The sequence below is a fragment of the Candoia aspera genome, chromosome 8 (genome assembly GCF_035149785.1).
Source record: "Candoia aspera isolate rCanAsp1 chromosome 8, rCanAsp1.hap2, whole genome shotgun sequence".
In the NCBI taxonomy this organism is placed as follows: Eukaryota; Metazoa; Chordata; class Lepidosauria; order Squamata; family Boidae; genus Candoia; species Candoia aspera.
Window position 1 is genome coordinate 7,205,929 of NC_086160.1, and position 27,304 is coordinate 7,233,232.

The window sequence follows — 27,304 nt, forward strand, 5'->3', positions numbered from 1 at the left end:
GAGACCAATCTCTGAGTGTAGCCTACGTTACAGGGTTTTTGTGACAATTGGTCAGGAAATGAGGCTTCCGGCTTTATGGAGGAAATAGGATGAGATAATGAATTCTTCATCTTCCTCCTGGGCCTTGGAAGATGATGGTGATGATGATGATGATGATGATGATGAAGAATGGGAAGCTTTCCCCAGCATGAAGTATAAAATAAGCAATACAAAATCCAGTAATTTTTTATCTATAATGCTAGCTGTTTAATTGCCTTCAATATGTTTACAGTAAAGTACTTATAAACTTAATCTACAACTAAATCTGTGAAATAATGCTAAAACAAGTCTAAATTATGTAAGTTATTATATGTCCCATGCTATAAAATAACAATAAATCTAAAATTAAAAAGAATGAGTAAGAATAAGAGTCCCCCTATGGGAGGAGATGGGCGGGGACAAATTAGATAAATAAATAAATAGATAAGAGTATAAATGAACTGAGAAATCATTCCAAGACCTATTTGTTGTTTTTAAATGTGCTGAACTAACTTAAGTAACTTAAGTTGCTTAATTAAGTAACTTAAATTAAGTTACTTAATTAAGTAATTAAGTTACTGGCCCTATCAATAACCCTAACCTTGGAATAGCATCTAATCAATTTAAAATAACTTCTACTTTACAATGTCTACCATAATAAAATCAAAATATGAATATGGCATGTTTCTAGCTCAGTTAACATGGACTACATATCAATTCCCGTTTTATTTCGTATGTTGACAAACAGAATTTGGCTACATTATAAATAATAGAAAAGTCATTATCCAAAAGTAGTACAAGGGGATAAAACTGGTGGTATCCTTACGAGTGGTGGATGAATGGCTGAGCTGCCTACGTCACAGTACCATATACAAGGAAGACCACATTCACCAGTTCTGTCTGACCGTCACAGCACAGACACAAATGGTCTTTCAAAAGGGTCCTCCTATATTTTCCTTCCAGCACAACCAAGGGGAGGGCACTGAGATGTGCCAAGGTCTAAACCTTTCTGTATTTAGGAAACTCTAACTGTGTTAGGTAGGAAACAGATACTACTCTATATGTGAAACTCTTTCTGATAGAAAAACTTGACATTCTAGCCAGAGCAGATTGGCATGGTGTATCTATCGTACACTGCCTTATGGGAGCTCTCATCTGACCAGCAAGACATGCTTGCCGAAGTGCTAGACCTTAGTCGATGCCTCCAAGGTCCAATAAAATTACCTGTCTGTTGCTTGGTTAGTGGCTATCAACTTTGTTCCTGCAGAGAACAATAATGCTTTGAGAAGCTCCATGCCAGTCACAAGTTATAAACCAAGTCGTATGCTGCCACGACTGGCCTCAAAAGACCTCTTCGATCAGGCACGAAAATTGCTGCAGACTTTGGGGAAATCATGGATTTGTTTGCACAACCCTCTTGACTAAAATGTGGTCAGCTAATGGGTGGTGTAGTGGATTTTGTCGTTATCGAACAGCCTGGTCAGTGCGTTGTGCAAACTTGGGCAATAGAGTTAACTCAGTAAACTGTGCCTGCATCAATCAAATTAATCAGTAGCATGCTGCGCAGTGACAGCCATTTTCTTTCCATCCCACCTATCTCACAAGTTTGTTGGGAGTTTAAAATGGTAAATTCCAGGTTTATTGACCTTGTTTTCTGGAAGGAGAAGGCCAAATTAACTCATTGATAGGTACAATGAGTAAGTCACATGTTTATCCATCTGCATATAAATAAGTTTCCACAAGCTTTCCTGGAACAGGAGGGTTCCTCTCAAACGTGGAAGGCATTCTGATGAGCATCAGTTTCAAATTGAATGCATGTATTAGACCAGGGAGTTTTCATATTTCATTAAAATTCAAGAACAATTTTAAAGACTTTAAATATAATTTATTGAACCAAAGTAACCACAATTTTTGATAGTTCAGGTGTAGATTTGTTTCACTGCTAATGTTCCCTATGAATGCTGAAGGCTCTACAGAAAGGTTAATCATGGTATTGTAATTCTTATTCAGACGTAAACCTCACAGGGTTGTTGTGGGGAAAATAGGAGGAGGAAGGAGTATTATGTATGTTTGCCACCTTGAGTTATTTATAAAAATAATAAAGGCGGGATAAAAAATCTAAAAAAACCCCTAAAACTTGGCTTGACAGTCCACAGGAGATTTTCCCTGCTTCTTTCTTTCTACAGTAATTGACAAGAAGCTGATAGTCTGCTGTAGATAGTCTGCTGCATATTGATTATTTATTCATTTATTTTAATCCTTATCCTGCTCTTCTTTCTAAGAAATAGTGGTTAATGCTATAATACATGAAAACACACAACACAAAATAATCAGGAGATCATAGCACTGAAAAAAAGAAGAGTAACGTAAAACTGTCAGCTGAGTTACAGAGTTTGCCCTCTGCCCCCAGGATAGCATACAAGCTTTATTGCAGTCAATTAGTACTCAAGATAATATGTCTCATTAAAGCTAAGGAGAAAGAGACACAGCCCAGTCTACCACTTCCTAAAGCCATGTTAAAAGTCCATGTCTTGACTAAGTGGCAAAACTCAACTAAAGATGGGCCTGGTGAGTTTTGATAGGAAGATATTGTCATGAGTAAGGATGGCGAGCAGGGCCTCCCATCCAGGCTGTAAAGTGCATGCGTAGTACTGAGGAATTAGGTGGCCATTCAAAGAGACACAGATCGGGCCTGCCTTAGTCTTTGGGGTTTATATGTCTGGGTTTTTCCCACGCTTCTTCAGTTTGTTAGGATTTTCCATTATGTCGCAGTAATAAAACACTAGAGACCCATTCCTTGTCTCAGCATGGTTCCTGGCTGTTAGGACAGATATTCTACAACTGATTCAAAAGCTCTGATGTCTCGGTTTTACCAGCGTCATCTCTGATGCTTGTGAATTCCAGAGTGAAATGTTGATAATATAAGAGAAAGAACCAAGCAGAAAAGGCAAAAATCTTCAAAATATCCAGGTCCCAAGCCATTGGGTATAGAGGTAAGAACTAATTCCTTGACTGAATTCAGAAATAAATAGGTAATCAGTAAAGGCTGAACAAGACTAGAGTTACACCCCGTGTTACATAAACGCCAGGAAACAGCTGAAATGCATTTTCAACCAGTCAGCCGTTTGGACCAAGTAGATTCATTTCAAGCACAACCCATATAGAGAGCTTTATTGTAGCTGAGTCTGTAGGATATCAAAACCATGAGTCTTGTTCAGCAAGAAAGTCTCTTTATTGGAGATAAAAATGGGATGGATCATGAGTTGTTAAAGGCACTTTATACATTCAGCATTTTATTTCTGGTCCCCCCCCCCCCCCCCCGTTTTATCTCTGGACCGAGCATGCATTTAAAACTCTTTCATGTTTGAAGAATGATGAAAGCCAAGCTGTCCCAAAGCCAAACTGGTTTTATAATTGAGCCCCAATTAGGACTAGAAACATGCATATATAGCAGTGGCTAAGGATTGCTTTCTGCAAGTACCAGCTACAGGTTAGAATGTGGGCGTAAATATGCCTTCAGATTTATTCTCCTAAATCAGCATTGATAATGCAGTAACATTTTAAAGATATGGGGTCTCTACTGAGAAAACTAGGCACCAATGCATTGGTAGAGGGGATTAAAAAGTCGAGATGGAGGCTGAAACCGTGAAATTGAAGACCCACCACTTTTTTATATGCGCTGCACTTGCAATGCATGTGAAAAGGGGGGCAGGGCTTCAGTTGCATGCTCTTGGCCACCATCTCAACTTTTTTGACACACACAGGCACCCCTGTGGGACGTCTTGTCCCAGACAGGGCCAGAGAACAATGACTCTAACCCAGATATTAATGCTTGAATGTGCTTAGGGCGTTTAGTATCATCCCAAATGTTTAGGGCTTTGAAGACTCCAAACAGCTTCTCGTAGGGGTTCCCAAAAGAAATAAACAGCCAACATAAATAATATAGAACAGTGTAATATGATTTGAACATTTAATACTCATTTTGTACCCGTTTGCAGTTTTGCAGTTTCCAAAACATTTCCACGGGCAGCCTACTCTGAGTGCATTACAGTAATTTAATCTAGACTGAACCAAATTAGGGGTCACTTAGAGGTGCAGAACTAGCCTAAGCTAGTAAAAGGATCCTGGCAACTAATAATAGTTATATTTCCAAGGTAGTGCAGAATTTAAAAAGGTTTCTACACTGAGTAATTGATCCTTTGATGGGGGCAGGGGTTAAGCTATTTATAGAAGCTTCCTTCTATCCAACTCCCATTTTCTCCAGATAAAATTAATTGGTTCTAAATGATCCCAGGATGGCCTCCAAACACATCTAGGTGATTTTGGCAATCTATAGATGGAAACAGAGAGATCCTACATCATGAATCTGTTTTATAAGGAATCAATCACGTGCCTTTTGAAAGAGGTTGTAGCCAGACTTGCTTCCTTGTACTCTTCTAAGCTTCTTGAATCCCTGAACAAAATATGCAGTTTCAAAAGTCTTAACTGCTTGCTGAGTTAATAAGTAGTTAAGTTTGAAAGTTTTGACAGTGTCTTTCCACCAATGTCACTTCTTCTCTTGGTTTCACTTCAATTTTACTTTGACCATTCCCCTGTAATTTTGAGTTTTCTAAATCAGGTTATTTTACTCTGCTGTATGAAGTTCCAGTACAGTTTGTTCTTTCATGGTGCTGTCATGGATGGCAAGTTGCAAACAATACGTTGTAGTCACACACTAGGTAGTAGTTTCTATTTCTGCATTACACCTAGGAATCTTCACAAATCCCTTGGAGAAGGATTAACATTTTGGGGAATTCTGTCCAAAGAACTTCAAGATAGTCACAGAGCCGAATCATCTAGTTCTGTTATAAAAGGAATTCTGTTTAGGCATGATTCATTCAAGTTCTTTTAAGAGCCACTGAATTCACTGAAAAAAAGTTTTCATGCATCCTTTGTTTTCTACTGGGACATAAGTGGAGTAAACTCCGGTTCAGCTATTAATGCTCATTCTTATCCAAAAGAGACAATGTATACCATACAAAATAAGGAACAAGGTAGCTAAAATTAAGGTGGCAGAAAATGTTTGCTATTCATAGAATTAAAGATCAAGGGAAATGAAGGGGAGATTGGGGAAGAGAAGCCAGATTTCTAGCCACCTGCCATCCCTGTAACCATAAAGTTCCAGAAATGCATGGAAAAATAACTCATAGGTAATCCAAAGTTTCTACAGCTTGGTTGCTGAGCTTAAGGGTTGGTCTATAAGAAAAGTTGATCCCTTCCACATTCAGGAAGTGTATCCGCATGAGACTGGGCTTGTTCCCATGTGTTTCTGTGACACTGTGAGGCTTCCAAGGGGCCTGGGAAGCTGAACCTGGACAGCCAAGATAGTTTTGCTGCATTTCTTCACCAGAGCTGTGGAGGAAGACATTTCTCACTGGGGTAACTCTGGCCTCATTCCATCTCTTTGTATCTTCCTCCCCAATTTGTCTGCTTATTTGTTCATCCAATTTCTACAGTGGTCCATCTATCCCAAGAAATGTGGCAAGCAGGAAACAAATCTCAATAATTAAAAACCCAAATGAAACCCAGATTGAGGCTTTTATAAAATACCAGAATATTTTATGCCAGAGTATTTGCATCCACCAGTGGCTTTGGTTATTTTTTCATCACTGCATAAATACATTTCGACAAGAAAAGAAGGAGGATGGGAGGCCAAGGGGCTTCCATTTTTTCCCCTTCCCATTGGATGGAGGGAGATAATATTAGCTTGCTGGGGCAAAGCGGTGGGAATGCTTACTGAAGATCATGGGGAAGAGTAAGAGGTATGTGGCTGTTGTTTGTGGAAAACTATTCCTATTTTCTATGAACACTGTCAGAAGCTCAAAGAATGTAAAAAAAACATGCTTTTTAAGTTCAGAAAGCTTTGAGCATTTATGATGACCCCCTTCCTTAAAGAGCAACTTCTTCAGGATGACTTCCCCTCCTGAAAGCATTTCCACAAGCCACCTCCCTCCCTTTACCTTACCACTCCACTTGGATTTGGACAAGGACTGCTGAAAACACTCTGGAATTCAATGGGAGGATGCCATTCCCCTTGAGATGCGTCTCAGCAGAGTGTCACATGGAGAGCCACCAAGTTGCGGGATGGACACTGCTGGAATTCCCACCATTAGGAATATTACCCACCCCCGAGCCTCACAACGCTGAAGAAACGGATGTGTCTCACACTGTAGAATGTAAGAAATCAACATGTCCTTCAAGAAAAGTGGGAGACCTGTCCATGTTGTTGGGAACATTTTGGGAATGTCCTTCGTCCATATTGTTCCCTACAGGCCTCAACTTCCCTAGATGTCTCCCATCCAACAATTAACCAGTTCTGTCCCTGCTTAGTTTTTCCAGCTGAACCAAAGTCAGCTAAAACTCAAGTGACAAATGATTGATACAGCAATAGCACCCCTGCTATTTCTGTCCCTTGCAAGCCAGTTCTGAGGTCTCATTTTGTGTTAAGACAAAATCAGGATAACCAGTTCCCTATATGATAATGCTATTACTACTAGGTGGGCTGTATTTATTTATTTATTTGATTGATTGATTGATTGATTTCTATAGCCGCCCATCTCTACAAGTGACTCTGGGCGGCTACAGAATGGCTTTGTTGGTCCTTGCCCATAGCTAAACAGGGCAGGGAACCAGCTAACAATGCTTAGTTAGATGCAACATTGTCCAGAGAGACCCTACAGCAATTCCTTTCCATGCTCGTTGAGCCTTGGCCCACAGAAATCTGATGTACATTAATGATGTCTCAGGTCAGTGACCTAAGTAGAGAAAATAATTGAAATATTTGGCTTGCTTTTTTATTAGTGTGTAATCTTTAGGAATAACAATATACAATATTGTATATAGGTTTTATTGTATGCCACCTACAGTCACCTTGTGTGAGATGGGCAGCCATATAAATTTGATAGCTAGATGATAGCTAGATAGCTAGATAGCTAGATATTGTAGATACTGTAGATAGATAGATAGATAGGTAGAATAACTACAGGAATGTATTGCATGATTACTTTCTACACGGCTGATAGAATATAATAGTAATAACAACAACAACAACAACAACAACAATAATAATTTATTAAACTTGTATGCAGCCAACTCTCAATGACTCTGGGCAGTATAGTATAGTATAGTATTTCCCATATTAACATCCTTGTCCAATCACATTTAAGTTCACCCAGTTTGGTATTATGTTTTCAAAAGCAGCCTTTCAGATGGTATGAAAATTAAGGACTTTTTTCTTCTTCTTTGCAAAGCAGCTTTCTACAATGTTAATGGCATAAATAAGAATCAAGAGCACTGATATTAGTTCTGTCTGCCTCAAGGAAAGGCAGGATATCAATAAATAGTCCATAGATTCAAACAGATCAGGGTTGGTCTATTCAAGCCCTTATTAGAACCAACCAAGTCTTTTGTAATCATAAAGCCTCTCCCCTGAGTTGGACATTTACAGATAAATGGATTCTTCTGGTGAGAGTGTATAGCAGTACCAATAAAGTCTCCTTGAGCTCAAATCCTACCGAATTCACGGGCACATCCTTTTCCTGGGTTTTTTTTTTTAAACTTCCTGGTCTAGCCTACAATTCTCAGATTTCCTAGTTGTCTCTCATCCAAGTCCTAATCAGACTGAAATCGATTTATCTTCTGAGTCTATCATGGCAAGTCATTGTACATCCGGTGCAGGAGCACATCCCAAACATGAATGTAGCACAATCATTGTTATTTTCTTCAGGGACACCATCTAGCCTACAGCCTTGGGATTCCCTGGAGGTCCCCCATCCAAATACTAACCAGGCATAACCCTGCTTAGCTTCCAATCAGAAGAAGAACCAATGAGGTTGGCCAAGTGCTGTCACCTGCTGGGATACATAAGAACATGATTATTTGCTACTAAGCCAGTTGCTTTTAAGAAATGGATTTCTATTTCCCCACGTTTTACATAATGAACCATGGAAATATGGTAGTGGAGCCTTCATATTGATCTTTCTTTTATCCATTTCCTGTTCTACCTCTGTCTGCAGGACATGGCTCCGTGGCCTGAACTGGAAGACACAAACACCAATAAATATATTGAAGAACCTTGCTCCAAACCAAACGAGATTATGTCTGAAAAGGAGATGAAAGATACCAAAGGTAAAACAAAAGTTCATTCTTCTGATCTATCATATCCTTTCTCCTGAATCTCCAGTACAACCATTTTTTGGACTTCCACATCTCATATTGGTGGATTGATAATAATATTGACTTGCTTGTTTGGTCCATCAGATGGGGCCATTTCCACAGGGAATCAGCTGGAACTTTTGCCTGCATATTCCACCATAGCTTTGACTGCTGAATCTGAAGAAGAAGATCCATGGAGTTTGCCAGAGCTTCAGGATACTGGAATCCCATGGTCAGGTGAGGCTCTATCATCAGAGAACTGATGAAATTTGTTTCAATTCCTCCATGTTCTACCATCTTCCATTTAATTTCTTCCTGTTGAGTGTTATATTTCTGGAAGAAATGGAAAAGAACATTTGGATTGGGTTTTTGTTTTGTTCTTTAAAATCGTTCCTCTGAATCTTGATGGCATTATTTCTTCATCAATAACCTCAACATTCTGTGTTCCCTGATTGGTTTCTTTGGTTTGAAAGTGAATGGCTGACCAAAAAGGCAAAATGGCACATTACACATCAGCACAAATAATAACAAAGCTAATATTAAGCGATAACCTCTTCTCCACATTTGATATTTTTGTTCCAGGAATCACAAGTAGAATAATAGAAATTAGTGATACCCCTGATTGGGGTGGGTTGATTGATGCCTGTTTTCTTTAATGTCATTATTTTCAAACTTCCAGCAGGAGTAGCTGCAAATTTTTTAAAGCAATTGAGAATCCTGAAGTTTGGACTTATGGCATATTTCCTGAAAGTGTTGGTGGAAGAGATTGGTTAATGCTGATATTTCAGCTTGAGCTTTCTTGGTCAAGACACCTGGCATATGGTGGCTTCCCTGGGTTTCAGTCTGGTTTTTGTCCAAGAACTGAGAGCAGGATTTTCAAAACACCTCCTTTCCCCCTCCAAACTTCTCTTTTTATTGCATTGTCCTGACAACCCTTTGGATGTATTTGGTTAGGATCAGGAGGAGGGTTGGACTGGATCTGGATTCTGGAGTTCTCTTTTCTAACTGCGTGAAACTTCTGTGACAATAAATCCTTCCATTTTGAGCTAAAAGAAATAGGATGAGATCTATCAATAAAGACACAGAAACATTAATTAGTATTTTCTCTTTCAAATTTCTGGTCACCAGATTGTAATAAGTATGACAGAGTAAAGTGCCCTTTTAAAATATGGCTGTTTTTAAAGCTTCATAAAAAAAACCTTTTAGCTAAAGTTAAATTTTAATAATGAGAACATTCCTTCTGGTTTATTATCCACAGAGCTCATGATATCAACCTTGACTCACTGGACTTGCTGGGAACTGAAATATCGTTATGATTCAAGACTTATATTTGGTGCTAATTATACATGAAAGTTTGTTTTGTCTTTTGCAGAGCTCGATGGAAAACACAAAGTCCTTTATATTTTACGAGGCATAGGGAAATTTATTCTTCTGCTTGGATTGCTTTATTTTTTTGTTTGCTCCTTGGATGTGCTCAGCTCTGCCTTCCAATTAGTCGGAGGTAGGACAAGATTTTCAAAGTATCTCAATGTCTCTTAATAAAATATCACAATGTACTTTATTTAAGCAGACTGAAAGTCTGTTGGTTCTAATTCTGCAGAACAAAGCTTTTTAAGTATTACAACCCTAAAAGAACCCCCTTCAAGTAGATGAATATGCAAATAAAGCTTCATCTACGATGAGAATCGATGAAGGTTCAAACAGAATCAGAATCATTCTGTTTTTGTAATAGCCAAAAAGCTGTTATGTAACCAGGGCTCCTGGTCCTGTGGATAGCAATCTTAACAGCTTAATTCCTTGTGAATATAAGCCCTTGATTGGCAAAAGTGACTCTTGTGAATGCCCAACGTGATATTCATAGTAGTGATTAACCTTTCCTCTAAGGCAGTGTTTCCCAATCTCAGCAACCTTTAAGATGGGTGGACTTCAATTCCTTGAATTCCTCAGCCAGCACTGAAGTCCATCCATCTCAAAGTTGCTGAGGTTGGGAAACACTGGTCTAAGGAGCTCATGGCAGCATGCTTAAGGGCCACACCCCATTTAACTTAACAACAACTCTGTGAGTTAGACTGGGCTGAGAACTGGGGCCAAAGTCACCCAGGGAGCTCCATAGCTGAAGGGGAACCTGAACCCAGGTCTCCCCAGTCCTGAACAAACATTCTAATCACAACTCTACATTGATTGTTTGCTATTGATCTTGGATTCATATGGAAAACATGCTTCAACTAAAGAAGATTCCTAACTGGATTATGCCCAAGGATGCATTTACCTGACACAGATTGGTTCCCCAGTAGGGACTTAGAGCATCTTTATAGCATCACCCAGCCACTATGGAAATTATACAGATCTTGTCTTACTTTTATTTTGGCCCAATGATGTTTGGATGACTTGAGAAGATGCACTAAGTCCCTAGTGGGGAAAAGACCACTGATAAAGTAGAACAGGTTGTAGGGGATGTTTTGCCCCCCAGCATCCTCCCTAACCCTTATTGCTAAGCCCCACCTAGCTGGGCAAGACCAAGGAAGCAAGAACAATACAAATTTCAGTAAGGCATGTTTAATGTTCATCTGGTGTGAACAAGGAAATGGGAAGAGAAATTTCCCAGCCTTATTTATTGCGAGTCAGTTAAGGTGTAGTCTCTTTGAATACAATGAGATGGTTTTCCCCAGATTTCTCCCCACCTGGACTGAGATGCCACTTAGGAGATTAGCTGCCAATTGACTCACCAGTTGCTATTTCTTCCATTCCTTCCCCAGCTGTTCCAACATCTCTCATATTAACACTCTTAGAAGTCTCTGTATCTCAATACTACCCCTTTGAGATATTAGTGTAATCAACACTAATATCTCAAAGGGGTTCTCTAAGTTAGACTGGCTAAACTCAGTGTTCCTGGGCTAGCTTAGCTGAACATAGTGAGCCTCTTTGAGTTCTCGTTGCACTGGACACAAGGGCTGTCAATCGCAAGGAATATTATAGGCGTGGTATGGGGAGGAGACCCAATTGTTTCCTCCAACCTACATTGTCATAACTACATGTAGGTGGCTGCCAATCTAGGACTTAATCTTTTACCCTAAATCAATCTCTTAATCTAGTGTCTTATGTGTTTGGTAATGTGTAATGTGATGGAGAATTTCTTATGCATGACATTTGATAGATAAAACATTTCGCAGACGCTTGAAACAAGCAGGGAAAGCGATAGGTGGATTGGTGTATACACCCATGTGGAAAAGGCTGTGGGAACCATCCTGATCTTCATCTCAGTCAAGAAAACAAGTTCCCTTCCCTATCAGTCTTGCATACTGTGGTGAAAGTCAGATAGCTGAATATAACTGAATGGCCATTTTTCACATTTTTAAAGGACTGGTGAGGAAAGCCTATGTGAATGCCCTCAGAACATCTCCAGTTATTGTTCTTATTTGATGAAGGATATTTAAACCTATAATAAACACAAAACAAGTCTCAAATGCACGCGGGTATTAAAACTTGTATGTATGCTTCACCTTGTCTCAAACTGGATTTAAAGCACTATTTACTTACTTTTATGATGGGTCAGAGACCCAGACTGCACAGAAGAAAATAAAGTAGAATATGGCATACATAATAAAAAGGCTTGTAGAGTAATTGTGCTTAGTGTACATTACTGTCAACTGTGCACAAATTTTACAGTCTACAAATACAGACTGTATAACAAGATATTTTAGGATCTTTATCAGCCCAAAGAAGCTGAATGTATGATTCTTCTGTCTAACCTGGAAATGAGCTAAGAAGAGGTGTTTGTAGCTCACTGTGAAGGTCTCCAAAAAACTTATAATATAGCAGAACATGATCCCACAATTCAGTGCTCCCATGTTACAAGGACAAAGTCTTTCAGCGTACAGATTTAAACATTCAGTTATTTATACTTTCACGAGAGGACAAACTACGCTAGCAACTTCCTTTACAAGGGAAGCCATTTTAAGAAAAGTGATTGCATCAGAAACATGGTGGATAGAAAAATATACTGTATATGCCCCATTTTAAAGTGTATGTCAACCCTTCCCCCTTAACAGACTCAAAAAGATATTATACTAACAAATTCAATATCCCACAGAGGTCTGGAGAAGTTGGATGGCCAAATTTAGAGGGAAAAATGTGTTTCTTTTCAGTGTTCTATTGCTGTATCTACCTCCTTCAAGGAAAGAAAGAAATACAGGCAGTGTATCAGGATTTGTTAATTAAAAGACTGAAATTCATTTTTTCAAACTAAATTCTCATTTAAAAAAATCAAATTCTTTTATTCAGCAATGAAGGACCTTGGTAAATCTATTGGTTTTGTTACTTCACACCCAAGTTCTTTGCAATCAAGGCATAAAAATGTCACCAGCTAGAACATATAAATGTCCAACTTAGAGTGATATGGTCATTTTGGCTTCACAACCATGACATTCAAGTTAGGTTGATTTACTGAAATGTGAAGACCAAACAAAGCTCTGGATTTTCATTTCTTGGGTTGCAGGAATAGTCTTCTCTTCACTGAATTTTTTTTTTTTAACAGGCAAAGCAGCAGGGGACATTTTCAAGGATGGTTCAGTCTTGTCAAATCCCGTTGCAGGCCTGGTCATTGGGGTTCTGGTCACAGTGATGGTGCAAAGCTCTAGCACATCTTCTTCTATCATTGTCAGCATGGTGTCCTCTTCGTGTAAGTTAACTGTATAAAGGATTTTGGATTTTATAAATTATTATGGCAGTTGCAGAGCCACAAAATAGGGAACTGAAAAGACAGCGACCAACTCAGAAATAGCCTATAATGAAACTATGGGTACATAATATTTTAAATAGGAGGGAAAATTCTGCTGGGTGTGTTTTTTCTCTACCCGTGTTACAAGGATGGGGAAAGGCACATGTGATGGAATTTTGCCTCGCTGTGCACTTCTTTAAATTACAGGATACCATAAAGATTATTCTTTTGCAATCCTAACCAGAAATGGACACAATCTTTGGCAAGAGCCGGACTCAATTTTAATTGCACAGCTCTTGTTTCAGTCATTTCCTCAAGAAAAAAAATGTGATAAGGGAAAAATAAGTCAGGTACTCTGCTGGTCTAAAATATGGCTTCCAGTTAATAAACACTTGATAAGTTAAATTATTGTATTGCATTGTACTAAAAATGTTTTCTTGGTGATTAACCCCACCATGCTTCTTTTTACATATAGATTGTAAAAGCACTGTGATTACCACCTTCTTTGCTCCCACTCTGTCTGAGGTTGGTTTGATGGTGTTGGGCTCATGGTTTGCTTACAGTTGTGTTTATCCAATGAACAGCTTTGTGATGAACATGGCATTAGAGAACTCTTAAAGATGGTGTGCTAGAAAGCCAACATGGAAGGAAGTGTGTGTGAAAACAGTGATATTTGCTGACAAACGCCCAACACGACTCTTTTAATCATGTTATACATGGTATTGATTGATAAGGACTTGTATTGAGAAATACCTTGACTCTTCATGTGTGTTCTGGTGTATAACCTACTTCTGCTGAAGTTTGGAAAAACATGAAAACAGTATAAAGAGAGGATAAAAAGTGAATCAGAAGCAAAATACAAGCGAAAAAGCCTTAGTTTTGTAGACATGAATTGGGGGAACTGAAATCAGTTATCTTCCATGAATAACCCAGATCCCACTGAAACAGGGTCATGTATGAGCCAATAATTCTCACTCATCCCATTTTCACCTATTATTATTATTGTTATTACTTTTGCAGTACTGAGTGTTCAGCATGCTATTCCAATCATCATGGGAGCCAATATTGGGACTTCGGTTACAAACACCATTGTGGCGCTCATGCAAGCTGGAGACAGGAACGAATTTAGAAGGTATCAGATTCGGATCGTAAGGCATGCTAATAGCAGTAATGATAATAACGTCACTGCCAAGAAGGAAAATCCGAGAAACCCGTAAAATTAGTACAAACCTTAATGTTTATGCGTTCCGTAATGATGCAATAAATCTATTTCATAAAAAGCTAATATAATTAGGGCTATCTGAACATTCCAGAAGGCTATGCATACAGAGGAGGAATCCTATAGATATGGTGATGGTTTTGCTTTACACAAATCATAGTCCCTATGTGCATATCCGTGTTCTTAAGCTTATTGCAATGTCCTTAAACTGACTGCATTAATACATAAGACTAACTTTTTTGGATGGGTGGGCACGTTTTTGAGAGCTTATTATGGGTAGTCTCACAACGTGCCCCCTTTTCTACCTTTCTAGAATGTTTCCTATCCCCCCAGCTTAGCTTTGCCTTTTTTCTGAGCAGACAAATAAAACCACTTCCTGCTATTTATTTTCTAAGAAAGCCTTTGGGATTTATAAAGAGCCCATAGATCCTGCTGGAAATATGGCGGTGATTGAGGGTTTCCTTTGCATTGTGCTTGCGCTCTATTTTATTATTATTAAAATATACATTTCAAAGGAAAGGTTGGGCATGGAACCTGGTGGGCATCTTGGGAGGTTTCTGCAGGCGCATTGGTGGTCCCCCAACATCACCTTAGGGACCAATAGATACATTAGTACATGCAATGGGAGCTGTTAAGAATTGAGAATCCACTGGATTCTTAAGATTGCTGAATCTCTTCCTGAATTGTTCCTGAATCTCTTGCAGCCCAGAAAATGGTGTTTTTCTTCAATAGATTGCAGATGGCTAAGGACTAATCTAATCTAAGAACTCTCAGATTAGCCTAATTTTGTGCTGATGTAGTAGATACCTGCCTACAGTGATGAGAAGTTAGATATAGCATAATAGCCTTTCTTCCTTGTTTGCTCTTTCGCTTTTCTCCTTTTGACGCGTTGTTTGTGGTCAAATGTGTTGCGGGATCTCAGCCGTTGTCTTGACGTGTTGTGTGAACTGTGTGAACCAGGCCATCACAGTGGATTCTATGGGTCCATCTGGGTGCACATAGCATTTCTGGGGGGGAGATGGGCGGTGACGAAATTTGATAAAGAATAAATAAATAAATAAGTCGTGGGGACACAGCAACTGAGCTTTATTAAGCTGGCTTTAGTTGGATTCCCTTCGCCCTCATCACAATAGCTATACTGTGAGGCAGGTGGAGGATAAACAGCCCCAAGCCTTACCTTCAGGTTGGCAGAAAGCCGACACAAAAATATCTGGCTTACTTATGATAAATAATTCCTTGGCTTTTCCTGTACTCACCTTTCAGCAATCTCTTTTCTCTGTACTTTAGTCATACATTACAAAAAGTTCTGACAGTAATGCAAATAAAAGGGTATTGGAAAGGATGAAAACTGGCTGCCTTGCATCTATCAAAGCAAATTGTAATTTTTCTTAGCCCATTCTTCAATGTTAAAACATTGCATAACTTCAAAAGCCTACTAATCCAAACTTTGTGTTCCCTTATGACAATCTATTGAATGACAGGAATGAAATTGGCCTTCAGTTTACCTGCTGCATTTTGGCTTTTACCTCTTCCAGTTCTTTCAGAACTCATTTTTGTAGCCAAGGGTATAGGTCTTCGCTTATGCTCCTGTAAACAAACCCAGTTGACTTTCCTCAGAACTTTAAGCAGAGGATCAGCCAGAAGAATTATCTAAAAAATGGTTTGCTCAAAAGCCATTCCTTGATCTAGGCTGTAAGCTGCCATAAGTCTGCATGGAGCAGGTGGCATATGAATTTAATGAATAAATCTATCTTCCCTGGAGTTGTACCATAGCTGAGGAACGTTGGATTTATTTGGGGTATATCTTCAGACTGGTCCCTTCATAAATTCAGAATGCACCCAAATTTGGGGAGCTTTTTGTTATATAATTACCATTCATTCAATTTTACCAGAAGAACAAACAATAACAATTTCCACTGTGTTTTCCCACTGCATGTTCCATTCTTACTCCAGAAAATCCATAAAACAGGGAGTATAGAAAGACAGAACCAGGGACCCTCTGTCTGGCTATGCTCTGAATCCTTTTTCTTAAGGAAAAAAATATATTATTTTGCTGAACCTCTTTTGCTTTCTTTGATTGTCTTTCTGCTGAACTTCTTCTGATTGAAGCCAATTAGTGGACAACTAGGACCACTGAATGGAGCAGAGCTTAACACAGCAGAGAAACTGCACACAGAAAAAGAATATTACCTTAAATAGCTTTAATGAGCATGTTAGAGAAATACAGGTTATTGATCTTACACACTCAGCCTTCCCAAGCATAAAGAATCACATGCTTAGACAAAGTAGGTTTAAAAGTAAAAAGAGTCTTACTGATTTTATTCTTGGTTCAGTTACATGCATCTTCAGTGGAAAAATGAAGATTCTTTGTTTCTTCTGTTCCCTAAACTTACTGAACTCTTAGCCCTCATAGCTGCTAAGAGGTGCATGCAGAAAATGGGAAAAATCCTTCTTCAAGGCCCAAGCAGGTGGCCATAATGGAGGGAGAGAGAGCAAGATGCTTGCTGCCTCCTCAGTGGGTGGGAGGAGGAGGAAGAGAGAGAAAGTGGGAGTGGCAACAAACAGCTTCCTTGCACATACAGTCTGCATCCTAGAGCAACTCACACTTTTAGGGGGAGATGGGCAGTGATAGAAATGTGAATAATAAATAAATAAATATACTAAAATGAGGCATGCTGATTTATTGACATCTCCAACACTGATCACTCTTGATTGGTTTGTTTTTCTGCAGGGCCTTTGCTGGTGCCACAGTCCATGATTTCTTTAACTGGCTTTCAGTATTTGTACTATTGCCCATTGAAGTTATCTCCCACTATCTCTACCGCCTCACCAATCTTATTGTGGACTCGTTTCAGCTGGAAAGTGGGGAAAATGCCCCTGAATTACTGAAAGTCATCACAGACCCTTTCACAAAACTTATCATCCAGGTAAATTCTTTTCTTATTTATTTAATGTTTAACAAGAACATCTTTGGCTAATCTGACGTGTCTTGGTCTTCACTAATGCAGTACTTGGAATGGACAAAAGACTCCATAGATTTTGTGGATTGTATTTTTAAGAAACATGCTGCAAAGAATGTGCAAACAACTGTCTTTCCATCATCATGACTCAAACTCTGTATAGGTTTTTGTAGATTCTTATCACCTAATGTTCAAGTCATGGAATCTTCGTGGCCTCGTAGGATCTTGTTCGATCCTACCCAAAGTGGTAGCCTCTACTTGAGGACTTTCAGAAAATGAAAGCCTGCTACCCTAGATAATTAGTAACATTGTCTAACTGCTATTTCAGATTAATCATGCCCTCTTTTTTAAAGTCTTCCGAGGATTTATTTTTCATATTCTTGCTTCTCTTTGTTTCCTCCTTTGATGAAGAAAGGTTGAAAGGATTATGCGATCATAGTGATCCTGTTGATTGAATCTAATGCGATGATCATTGTTCCTTGCTGGCAATCAACTTTTGTTGTGCAGGATACATTTCCTTCTGTTCTGGGCACCCAGAGAATCTTAATTAATGTTTGGAAAAACAACACAAGAACAGCTCCATATATGCAAGTGCCACAATGCATATTCTGTGACACTGGACTCAAATCTATTCTCGTCTTCAAAGCTTGTTATGGAGATCAGAATAAGCTCCAAGCAAAAATGTTTCTTGATTACAGTCGAGGATGTCAAAGAGGGTAGTTGCCAAGACCAATTTGTTATAAATTATATTTTATTTTGAGGTTATGTTAGCTTTTCAGATATGATGAGTCATACTGGCCTGGCATTCTGGAAGATGCAAGGCAAGAGAGAAATAATCTGACTACGTTTGCGTTTTTAAATTGATACAATAAATTATCTTTCCTTTTTGCTTCCTTTGTTTAATAGCTTGATAAATCAGTGATAAATGCAATTGCTACAGGAGATGAATCAGCAAAAAATAAAAGCCTGGTGAAGGTTTGGTGCAAAACTAAAACTAATGTGGTGAGTATTGAGTCAAGGAATCATTTAATGCAGATAAAATGCCAGTTTATCATTGACTAAGTCACTTTTGTTTTTCCTCCTGATAACTAAGGATTCAATGACGAGGGGTAATACTGTATTACGTATTCATTCTTCTAGGAACTGCAAACTAGGGTTGTTTTTATTCTTTTGGAAAGTGCATATATAATAATGTAATATCATGCTGAAGCTTGATGTACTGAAATCTGAATATATGCAATCTGTACTGTATCCAGTTTAAATCATACTGGACAGTATAAAAATGCCAATAGTAGAAAAGCTAATATCGTAACTATCTTCACCTGTAGTTATCATTATATGGGGACCTGGAGTAGGAGCTCATGGCATATTCACCATTCAAACGGATTCCTATTCATGAATCTGGTCTTATCAGTAGTAACTGAGAGCCAGTTTGGGGTAATGATTAAAGGCACTGGGCTAGAAATTGGGAGACTGAGTGTTCTCATTCTGCCTTTCGCATGAAGCCAACTGAGAGATTTTGGGCCAGTCACTCTCTCTCAACCCTAGGAAAGAAGCAATGGCAAACCACTTCTGAAAATCTTGCCAAGATACAAAAAAAGTTAATTAAACTTTCATCTTGGTGGCTGAGGTTGGGAAGCAGAAAGAGGGCCAGGATGGAGACATTTCCATCATTTTCACTGCTGTGATTAATTCTTTGTGGCTGTCATGTTTTTGAATGATAATAGAGCCTAAACTAGCATAATATGAATGAACTGGGTTTCATCAGGCTACTTTATGTCAATGCCTAGATTGCATTGAATACGACCATCCCACCATCCGAAAATTGCACATCTTCAGACCTTTGCTGGACCTATGGAAACATGACCTGGACTGTCAAAAATGTGTCGGGAACAGAATATATTGCAAAATGTAAGGAAAAAGGTTGCTTACCGTTCTTTGAAGATTTTTTAAAAAAGAGAGATAAGTTCCTTTTTCAAAGCAAGAGATGATCAGATATTATGAAAGGAAAATGTCAGGTTGGATAGAGGGCTAACCCAAGACATATTGCTGCCTAAAATAAAGAACAAGGTGATACCCATCATGTTAGAAAGCCAACTGGACCACTGTTGGCTTTGGATGGTGGCAAAAAGTAAACATCTTCTACTGCAGCCACAGGCAACAGGTTTGTTTAGGAGATACAAGATGGGCCATATGACCAGAAATATCACTATTTGGTGCCACATTGCGGCATCTCCTACCTGAGGCATGTACCCCAATCTGCCTCATGGATGGCTGGCCCTAGTTGCAGGGACTGTTCCATATACATACATTCCCCAAATAGAGAAAAAGATCAGGAATTGGGGCTGTTCTCTCCTTGTCTGAATGTGTAATATAGTCTTTTAATATAGGTAGCACACCTATATTATGGGTTCCTATGGGTTTGAGTCAAAGGTGGTAGTTATATCATCCTACAGTTGGACTGAAATTGAGCTGATGGTATGCTATGTGTCCTGTCATCTTGACCAAGACATTTTCTTTGGGGGGGGAGGGGGGAATGCTGCAGCAGTGCTTCAACAAACCTTATTAACAGAGGTCTACTGGACACTGACTGATGTCCAGGATCTTCTATATGATCTCTACCATAGTTAGGCTGACCATATTTCCTTGAGACAAAAATGGGACATTGGGATGACAAAACGGGGCAGGGCTGGGTGACAGGTTGGATTGGCAGGCAGGAACTTCTCTGGTTTTCTCGGGCTGGGAATCTTCGGATTCCTTCGTCTGCGAGAGGCAAGGCTGGGCTGGAGAGTCTAGTGAACAGTTGTCCCTGACAAGCTGTTCCTCCTCTGGCTGTGCTTTTACATTCTCTTCTTCCCGCCATTTCAAGGCAGGAGCCAATCGGCTCACCCTTTGATCACCGCCTATCAGCTGATCTTTTTTTTTTCTTTTTAGGTTTCCCACCAGGTTGAGCTCTGCGGCTTTTTTCCCACCATTTCTGCTGAGCTCCCCCTCCCTCCACTCAAAGTCAGACTGCTGTCTGACAGGTTCATGGGAACTTTCAAATTTTTAAATAAGGTTTTTTAGAAAATGGAACAACATGGAGATTTATATTAAAACAACGGGACGGTCTGGAAATGTTTTAAAAAATGGGACTGTTCCGTTCAAAACAGGACATATGGTCAGCCTAACTATAGTTCATGCATTATGATTCTCCAGCCACTAATTTTGCCTATAAGTTCCAGAAATTTCCACATTACTTGTGTAACAACAGTACACAAGGGCTGCTTTTAGTACAGCATAAATGACAGCTCGTAATCAACTGTGGCCAATCTCCCAGAAGCTGAGCAGGGTCAAACCTGGAGGGGAGACCACTAAAAAATTCCAGGGCTGTAGCCTAGACAGAGTAGTTGAGGGAAAAAAAACATTTTAGAAGGTGGCCAAGGACTTCTTATAACTGCCAGCAGTGCTACCTCCTGGAATTGAGTTCATCTTTAGAGAATAATGTCTTCATTTACTTGCATAACAGCTTCTTCAATAATTACATTTCCACCACTGAGATACGTGTAGTCCAATGTTAGATATTTGCCGGGGGAAATGACTTTAATCTTGTATAAGATTAAAGCCAGTATAATCATTTCCCTTCTATTTTCTCCTTGACCTCAGACAGGTGGGGTGGAAATATATCGAGGCTTTTGGGGAAGGGTGTTTTTTATTGAACACTGAACATATCTGCACGGCTACAAATAACCACACCACCTTTATTTTAAAACCTGCCGGCTTTCTTGGTTGCAGGAATGTGCCAGTAGTTGCTGGACTTAAAAAAAAATATGCAGCAGGAATGGAGAAGAGACTAAAATGGACTGTTCTGATTCCACAGGGGACTGCTATCTGCACAAAACAACTGCCCAGATGCAAGAAACATTTGTGCGGTTGTTTGACTTTTTAAAAAAGTCTAAAAATGTGACTACTAGCAACTGCATTTTAAAATTAACCTAAGGAAACAGAAGGGTTCCAGAGTAAACCCCATATTCTAAGGCAGTTAATTAGGAAATTAATGTCACATTATGTTGTTTTAAGGGTAGAATTCACCTTATAATTAGCTGGCAAGCAAAGTGCTGAGGGCCAATTCAGATATTATTGCTCCAGTAAATGTCCAAAACGTTGTGTTGGGCAAAGATAATTATCTAATTATCAGTCTCTGCCAAAATGCAAAATGCAGAAAGAGCTTGTAAGAGGTTTCTCTTCCTTGTGGAAGAGCTATTTGATAGCATCTGAAGTAATACTTAAGTTACATGTGAATGTAGAAAAAAGAGGAAAGAATGGTTCAAACTGAGGGTGTCTTCAGGGTGTGGTCAAAAAAGTCAAGATGGTGGCCACAATGGTGCAGTTGAAGCATTGCATATAAAAATACTAGTGGAGCTGTGATCATACTGTTGCAGCTGCCATCTTGACTGTTTTGACCCTGACCATCAACTTTTCTACCACAACGTTGCAGAAATAAGTAATGTAACATTGGTTTAATTGACCTTTCTCCTTTCACAGGCAAGCACATTTTTGTAGGAGCAAACCTTCAGGATCTTGCCATTGGCCTTATCCTGCTCGCACTGTCTTTGCTTATCCTATGCACTTGCCTGATACTGATTGTTAAATTGCTGAATTCGGTCCTTAAAGGACAAGTAGCAAATGTTATCAAGAAAACACTCAATACTGGTAAGTATTTCTTCTGTTTTTAAAGAATATAATATTTTGTCTACAGCGGTGTTCCTCAAACTTGGAAACATTAAGATATATGGACTTCAACTCCCGGAATTCCCCAGCCAGCATGCTTGCTGGGGAATTCTGGGAGTTGAAGTCCATATGTCTTAAGGTTGCCAAGCTTGAGAAACACTGCTCCAGAGCAAGTGGAAGAACCTAGACACTCTCTCTCTCCTAGCCCGGACCACTTCTCAGGAGAATGCATACTGAGCTTAGCCTGTCAAGCATTTCAGTGAAATGTATCTAGGATCAGAGGAATCTGTCAATTTTCTAGAGCTTTGGGCCTGCTGAGGCTTAGAGATGAGCCCTTGTTGACCTGAGAAATGCCAGAGAAGTATCTATATCTAGAGTTAAATATCAGAAGCCTGGTAGTCTTTTTTCCTACTACCAGAGGCTAACACAACTCTCTTCCTACAAGCAGCTAGATTTCAATTGCAGATGCTGATTCAAGAAGTAGGCAATAGAGATGATGTTTTGTGTTGCCTCCTGCATGCAGCTTCTTATGGGGAGTGAGAAGAGGCTGGAGGTGGGGAAAGATGGTCCCTGGGGGAATGGAGATTCTCCTCTTTGTTGCAGAGCATCCTGGTGTTTGATGTATAAATTAACCTTCCGTGGAGAACAGAAATCCCAAAGTGTCTCTCAAATTGTTATGGCTCAGGGTTCAAATGCATGTCCAACACCCATTCCAAGTTTGGAGCTGCAGAATTACCACCCAATATGCAAAAGGCGCATCAAACTAACCTTGGCTGACCTAGAAAGCCACCTGATGAGGTTGCTCCCCACTTCCCTGGGAACCCAAAGCTTGCTTCTTCCCACCGTAGCTTAGCTTTATGTACTTTCTGTGCTGGAGAGCAGATTTCAAACAAAGTTGTGAAACATTATTTGTATTTTCTAACCCTTCCAGTGTTGCCTGCAGGCAATATTGGGAAACGGTGTAGGTGGATGTTGATTCTTTCAATTTGAACATGTTTGCCTTCCCTTTTCTTTGTGCGCATGGAGTCAAGCTATGAGGACAGTCACACGGGCAGGGAGCCTGTATGTCCCACAGCAGTAATGTAAAGGTGTTGCCTATTCTTGGCTGAACAGCTCATGTTTGAAAAACCCTACATGAAAAGCAAAGTAGGAAATCCTGAAATCCTGAAATCCTGATTTCTTTGCAGCAAAATTGTTCTTCTAAGGTTCTGCCCATACTGTTTCATTTCTGGAGCTGCAACACATCTAGCACCTGCCCTTTTCTTCTTGTCAAGCTTCGTTCCCCACTAGCCACCATCAGAAAGCCCATTTTGACCCAAAGCAGACAGCAGGACAGAATTCCAGGTGGAAGATGGACAAAAAAGAATCACTGGCAGAACTAGAAGACCAGTTCTGGCTTTGCTTAAAACTTTGTCTATGAAGCCAGTTTAGTGGCCTGCTAGAACCACTGAAATGGAGCAGAGCTTGTGACACAGCGGAGAAGCTGTGTTCCTGTGTTGCTGCTGTTAGAATGTAACAACTGTAATATTTAAGACAATAAATTAGGTGGAACAGAACATGCTATATAAATCTAACATCTTGTACGTTTCTGTTTTCCAGATTTTCCATTTCCATTTTCTTGGGTAACTGGTTATCTGGCTATGCTGGTAGGAGCAGGCATGACCTTCATTGTTCAGAGCAGTTCAGTGTTCACATCTGCTATCACTCCACTTGTTGGTAAGAGCTGTATGTGTGAATGTAACATAAAGGGTTTATTATTATTATTATTATTATTATTCATTTATTTAAACAGCATAGAGTCAGCTATCTTTCAGTTGCTGGACTGAGCAGCAATGGAGTAACTGCTACCTTTTATACAATAGTGTATTGTACATTTTGTCTTCCTGGAAAAGCAAATTCTGTACAATGCCAACAACTCCTAGCAATAAATAAGCTAGGATAGAAATGAAAATCTCCTATCCGCCTCCATTCTTACAATACTGGTTTGGAGTGACTTTGCTTTCAGAACTGAGTTTGTAAGTGATAGATCCTGCAAGGAGCATCTTTACAAGTGCAAACGTCCTACTGTGATTCAGAATTGATGAATGTCAGAAAGCCACTTGCTCAACCCAAGCTCATGTGGATGAAACATTTTAGATGACATGGCATTATATAAAATCACGATGAAATGATGCAATTCCTCCTGTTTTCTTCCCATCAGGAATTGGGGTTATAAGTATTGAACGGGCCTACCCGCTAACCTTGGGATCTAATATTGGTACAACCACAACAGCTATTTTAGCTGCACTTGCCAGTCCTGGAAATCGACTGAAGTATTCCTTACAGGTGAGCAATTTTTGATAATTGAAATCATAACGTCTTCAATGAAAGGACACACAATTCAACTAGAATTGTTCCCTTCTCTTGGGTATTTACTTCCTCTTTAGCAATGACCATTTGCTTTAAGGTCTGAAAAGGTGATACATAGTTTGTTCCTTCAAACCAAGGGTGTGAACATAGTTTCAAGTTCTGGTTTGGAAAAGAAGCAGAAACTCGAGGTTGCCACATTAGATACAGTCCCAAATTGCAGTTTGTACCAACTGAATATGTGGGAGGGGGAAGGATTGGGAGAGAGAAAAAGCACAACATCCCAACTTACTCATGGTTTGGCATTGTATATAAACTAACACACTGCAGTGTTTTGTAATACTTAACCATAATGGACGGTTACTTTTCCTAATGACAAGTATTGTTGTTGACAATTATTATCAAGAGTTGGCTTCATCTCAGCCATAGAATCCTAGGGATAGAAGGGACCTTGGAAGTCTCCTAGTCCAAGCCCCTGACCACGACAGGAATCCTCAGACCATCCCAGACAAATGGCTGTCCAACCTTTGCTTGAAAAGCCTGCTGTGATGGGCCTCCATGGCTCCAGGAGGCAGGATGTCCCAATGCTTCATAGCTCTCACAGTCAGGAAATTCCTCTGTATTTTGAGTTTGAATCTCTCTCTGTAAAAAATTCCATCTGTTGGTTCTTGTCCTACCCACCCATGGGCACTAGGGAGAATAAATCCTCCTTTCTCTTCCCTGTGACAGCCCTTCAAAGATGGGAAGATTGCTATCATCTCTCCCCTTAGCCTCCTCTTGTTTGACAGATAATCATTTTTCAGTTTTATCAGATTAAAGCCAACATTTACCATTTCATTCTGAATTCTGATTTCATTTCAAAGCAAAGGGCACTCATCGTCAGACTGTTTGATGCAGAGGATGAAATGTAACTATCCGATTAATGAAATGAAACTTACAAAAAATATCAGCTAAACATTGTCAGAGTCTTGATCGAAACGCTTCCCCTGTGTTTAAGCATTTCCCACTTTTCTGTGGCTTTCACTTTAAATGGATATTTTAGAAAAATGGTTTTAAAACATGCTTGCTCTTGATACTTATGTATTCTAAGTATACACACTGTTTATTATTTTGCGATGAAAAATGGTATGTGAACTGATCAACTGTCTGGTATATGGTCTAGTATTACTGGTTTTAAACAGCCACGTGAGTGAGAATGAGGATTTGCTCTGGCGTGGCTCCTGTTTCTTTCAATCGGGAGGTGTGTAGCAGAGAACTGGGCTGTTTATACAACTTGCAAGATCTTAATAGAAGAGGTTTCAGTGTCAGAAAAGAAAACAACTGATAATTGTATGGTATGTAAGTTATGCATTGTCTCAATGTTCCTCTGACTTTTCCTTTGAACTGTGTTTGCTTTCAGATTGCTTTGTGCCACTTCTTTTTCAATATCTCTGGGATCATCCTCTGGTACCCACTTCCTTTTATGCGCCTGCCCATTCGCTTGTCAAAGGGTTTGGGGAACATAACTGCCAAGTACAGATGGTTCGCCATTTTCTACCTCCTCACCTGTTTCTTCTTGATCCCCTTGGCTGTCTTTGGCCTTTCAGTGGCTGGCTGGCCATACCTGGTGGGCGTGGCTGTTCCCATCTTTGCGGCTTTGATCTTTGTGCTCATCGTCCACCTTCTGCAGAAGAAGAAACCACACCTGCTCCCCAGGAAGCTCCAAAGTTGGGATTTCCTTCCGAGATGGATGCACTCCTTGAAACCCTGGGATAATGTGATAACCGCTGCAACCGTCACCTGTGGCAAATACTGTTGCTGCTGCTGCAAATGTTGTCGAAACAAGGAGGCTGCCCAAAGTGAAGAAGCTAAGCACACAAAAGCGGTGGAAATTCATGAGAACCCTGTATCTCTGGCGGATGAAGAGAACTGTCTTCCCAAGGCCACCAAAACAGAGCAAACGGGCTTGAGTACTACTGCCTTGTAGCAGAAAGGGGGAAGTTGAGAATGGAGGTCCAAGGACAGAATGCTGAGGGGCCAGTGTAGTGGGAAAATGGGAAATGTATGCCAGTGACTTCCACTCAATGAGAAGATTGCACCAGTGATGGGTAACAATGGTTGTCAGCAGACCTTAAGTCATGTCTAAATCATGAGATGCACCTTCAGGTCATCAGCAATGTCACAACCTCGCCCCACCTCTGCTCAAACCAGGGGACAAGTGAAATCCCATAGTGAACTCTACTTGTTCTTAAAGCTCTGTGGGCAAGCAGTGGTTCTGTTTGTCACTGCTAAAGCTCCCTCATTTGCAGTCCTGTAGAAGTCCAATTTACTCCACGTTCTTCATCAGCAGATCCACATGTAGGACATATAGCCACATGGCAGATCATATAACTAGTAGGATCAGGTTTGGGCAAGACCTTTACAACTGTAGCCCCTCAATCCAATGGTTTCAAGAGTTAAGGCGTATGCCATTGTAACAAAGTGTAATATAATTTGTACAATACAAATCTCTTCAATCAAATGAATTTTCCAAAATCTTCAAGAAGTGCTGGTTGAAGTGTGTGTTAAAGAATTTATCTATGCATATTTTAGTACTGTAGGTTCTGTGGTTTGTGCAATTTATTAACTTTCTAGAGCACTTGTCTTTCTTGGACCTAAATTATTTGAAGGCTAAATTTAGAGAGCATTGTGGCAGAATTTAGCTATTATGTCTGCGTGTGATATGCAGGAATACCATTTCTTGTTTATGGACTCAAAACAGAGAGATGGAGAGGGTACACGGGCACATTCACAAAGATTTTCTCCTCCTGGCAAAATTAAATTGCAGAACAAAGTGTTTTTAAGAAGTGAATTGTGATGCCTTAAAAAAAATACCTCATGTTCCTGAAGCATTCGCTCATGGGACTCCCATGCTCTTACATAGTAGCCCTGTTGGTAATATTTTCTACCTTTATTACCTCTGTTGAAGGGTGTGAGGGAGTAGATTGTGTGCTCTGCTCTGTAAACAATAAGACAAGCAGCATTATGCAAAACAGCATTCAGATCAAAGAGAGCAGTTTGTAGATGAGGTTTGCGCCATATTTGAAGAAACTCCTTCAAATAGAAGCTCTTTAGATGTTCAGACAAATTTATATAGAGGAAGTCATGATCCATAACTTTTAG

General features: G+C 39.7%; 1 protein-coding gene across 2 annotated transcripts; it reads left to right on the forward strand.

Annotated features, from left to right (window-relative positions):
* Positions 1-2,888: 2,888 nt before the first annotated feature.
* On the forward strand, positions 2,889-26,785 carry SLC34A2 (solute carrier family 34 member 2). 2 transcript variants are annotated; one of them, XM_063310185.1, is made up of 13 exons: positions 2,889-3,011; positions 8,073-8,184; positions 8,317-8,448; positions 9,584-9,712; positions 12,746-12,889; positions 13,949-14,060; positions 16,879-17,074; positions 18,014-18,109; positions 18,898-19,018; positions 21,632-21,799; positions 23,417-23,533; positions 24,018-24,142; positions 25,563-26,785. In XM_063310185.1, the coding sequence occupies exons 2-13, from the start codon at positions 8,076-8,078 to the stop codon at positions 26,127-26,129; spliced, it is 2,016 nt and encodes a 671-aa protein (XP_063166255.1). In that variant the 5' UTR covers positions 2,889-3,011; positions 8,073-8,075; the 3' UTR covers positions 26,130-26,785. The 2 variants fall into 2 exon arrangements, with proteins under 2 accessions (XP_063166255.1, XP_063166256.1); XM_063310186.1 differs by lacking the exon at positions 2,889-3,011 and adding an exon at positions 4,763-4,934.
* Positions 26,786-27,304: the final 519 nt, after the last annotated feature.

What these genes read in the sequence shown, in the direction of transcription:
- SLC34A2 (XM_063310185.1), top strand. Translation starts at nt 8,076, where the DNA reads ATGGCTCCGTGGCCTGAACTGGAAGACACAAACACCAATAAATATATT. An exon ending in TGCCTTCCAATTAGTCGGAG is followed by an intron (nt 9,713 to 12,745) that starts GTAGGACAAGAT and finishes TTTTTTTAACAG; the next exon opens with GCAAAGCAGCAGGGGACATT. An exon ending in GCAAAACTAAAACTAATGTG is followed by an intron (nt 18,110 to 18,897) that starts GTGAGTATTGAG and finishes GTCAATGCCTAG; the next exon opens with ATTGCATTGAATACGACCAT.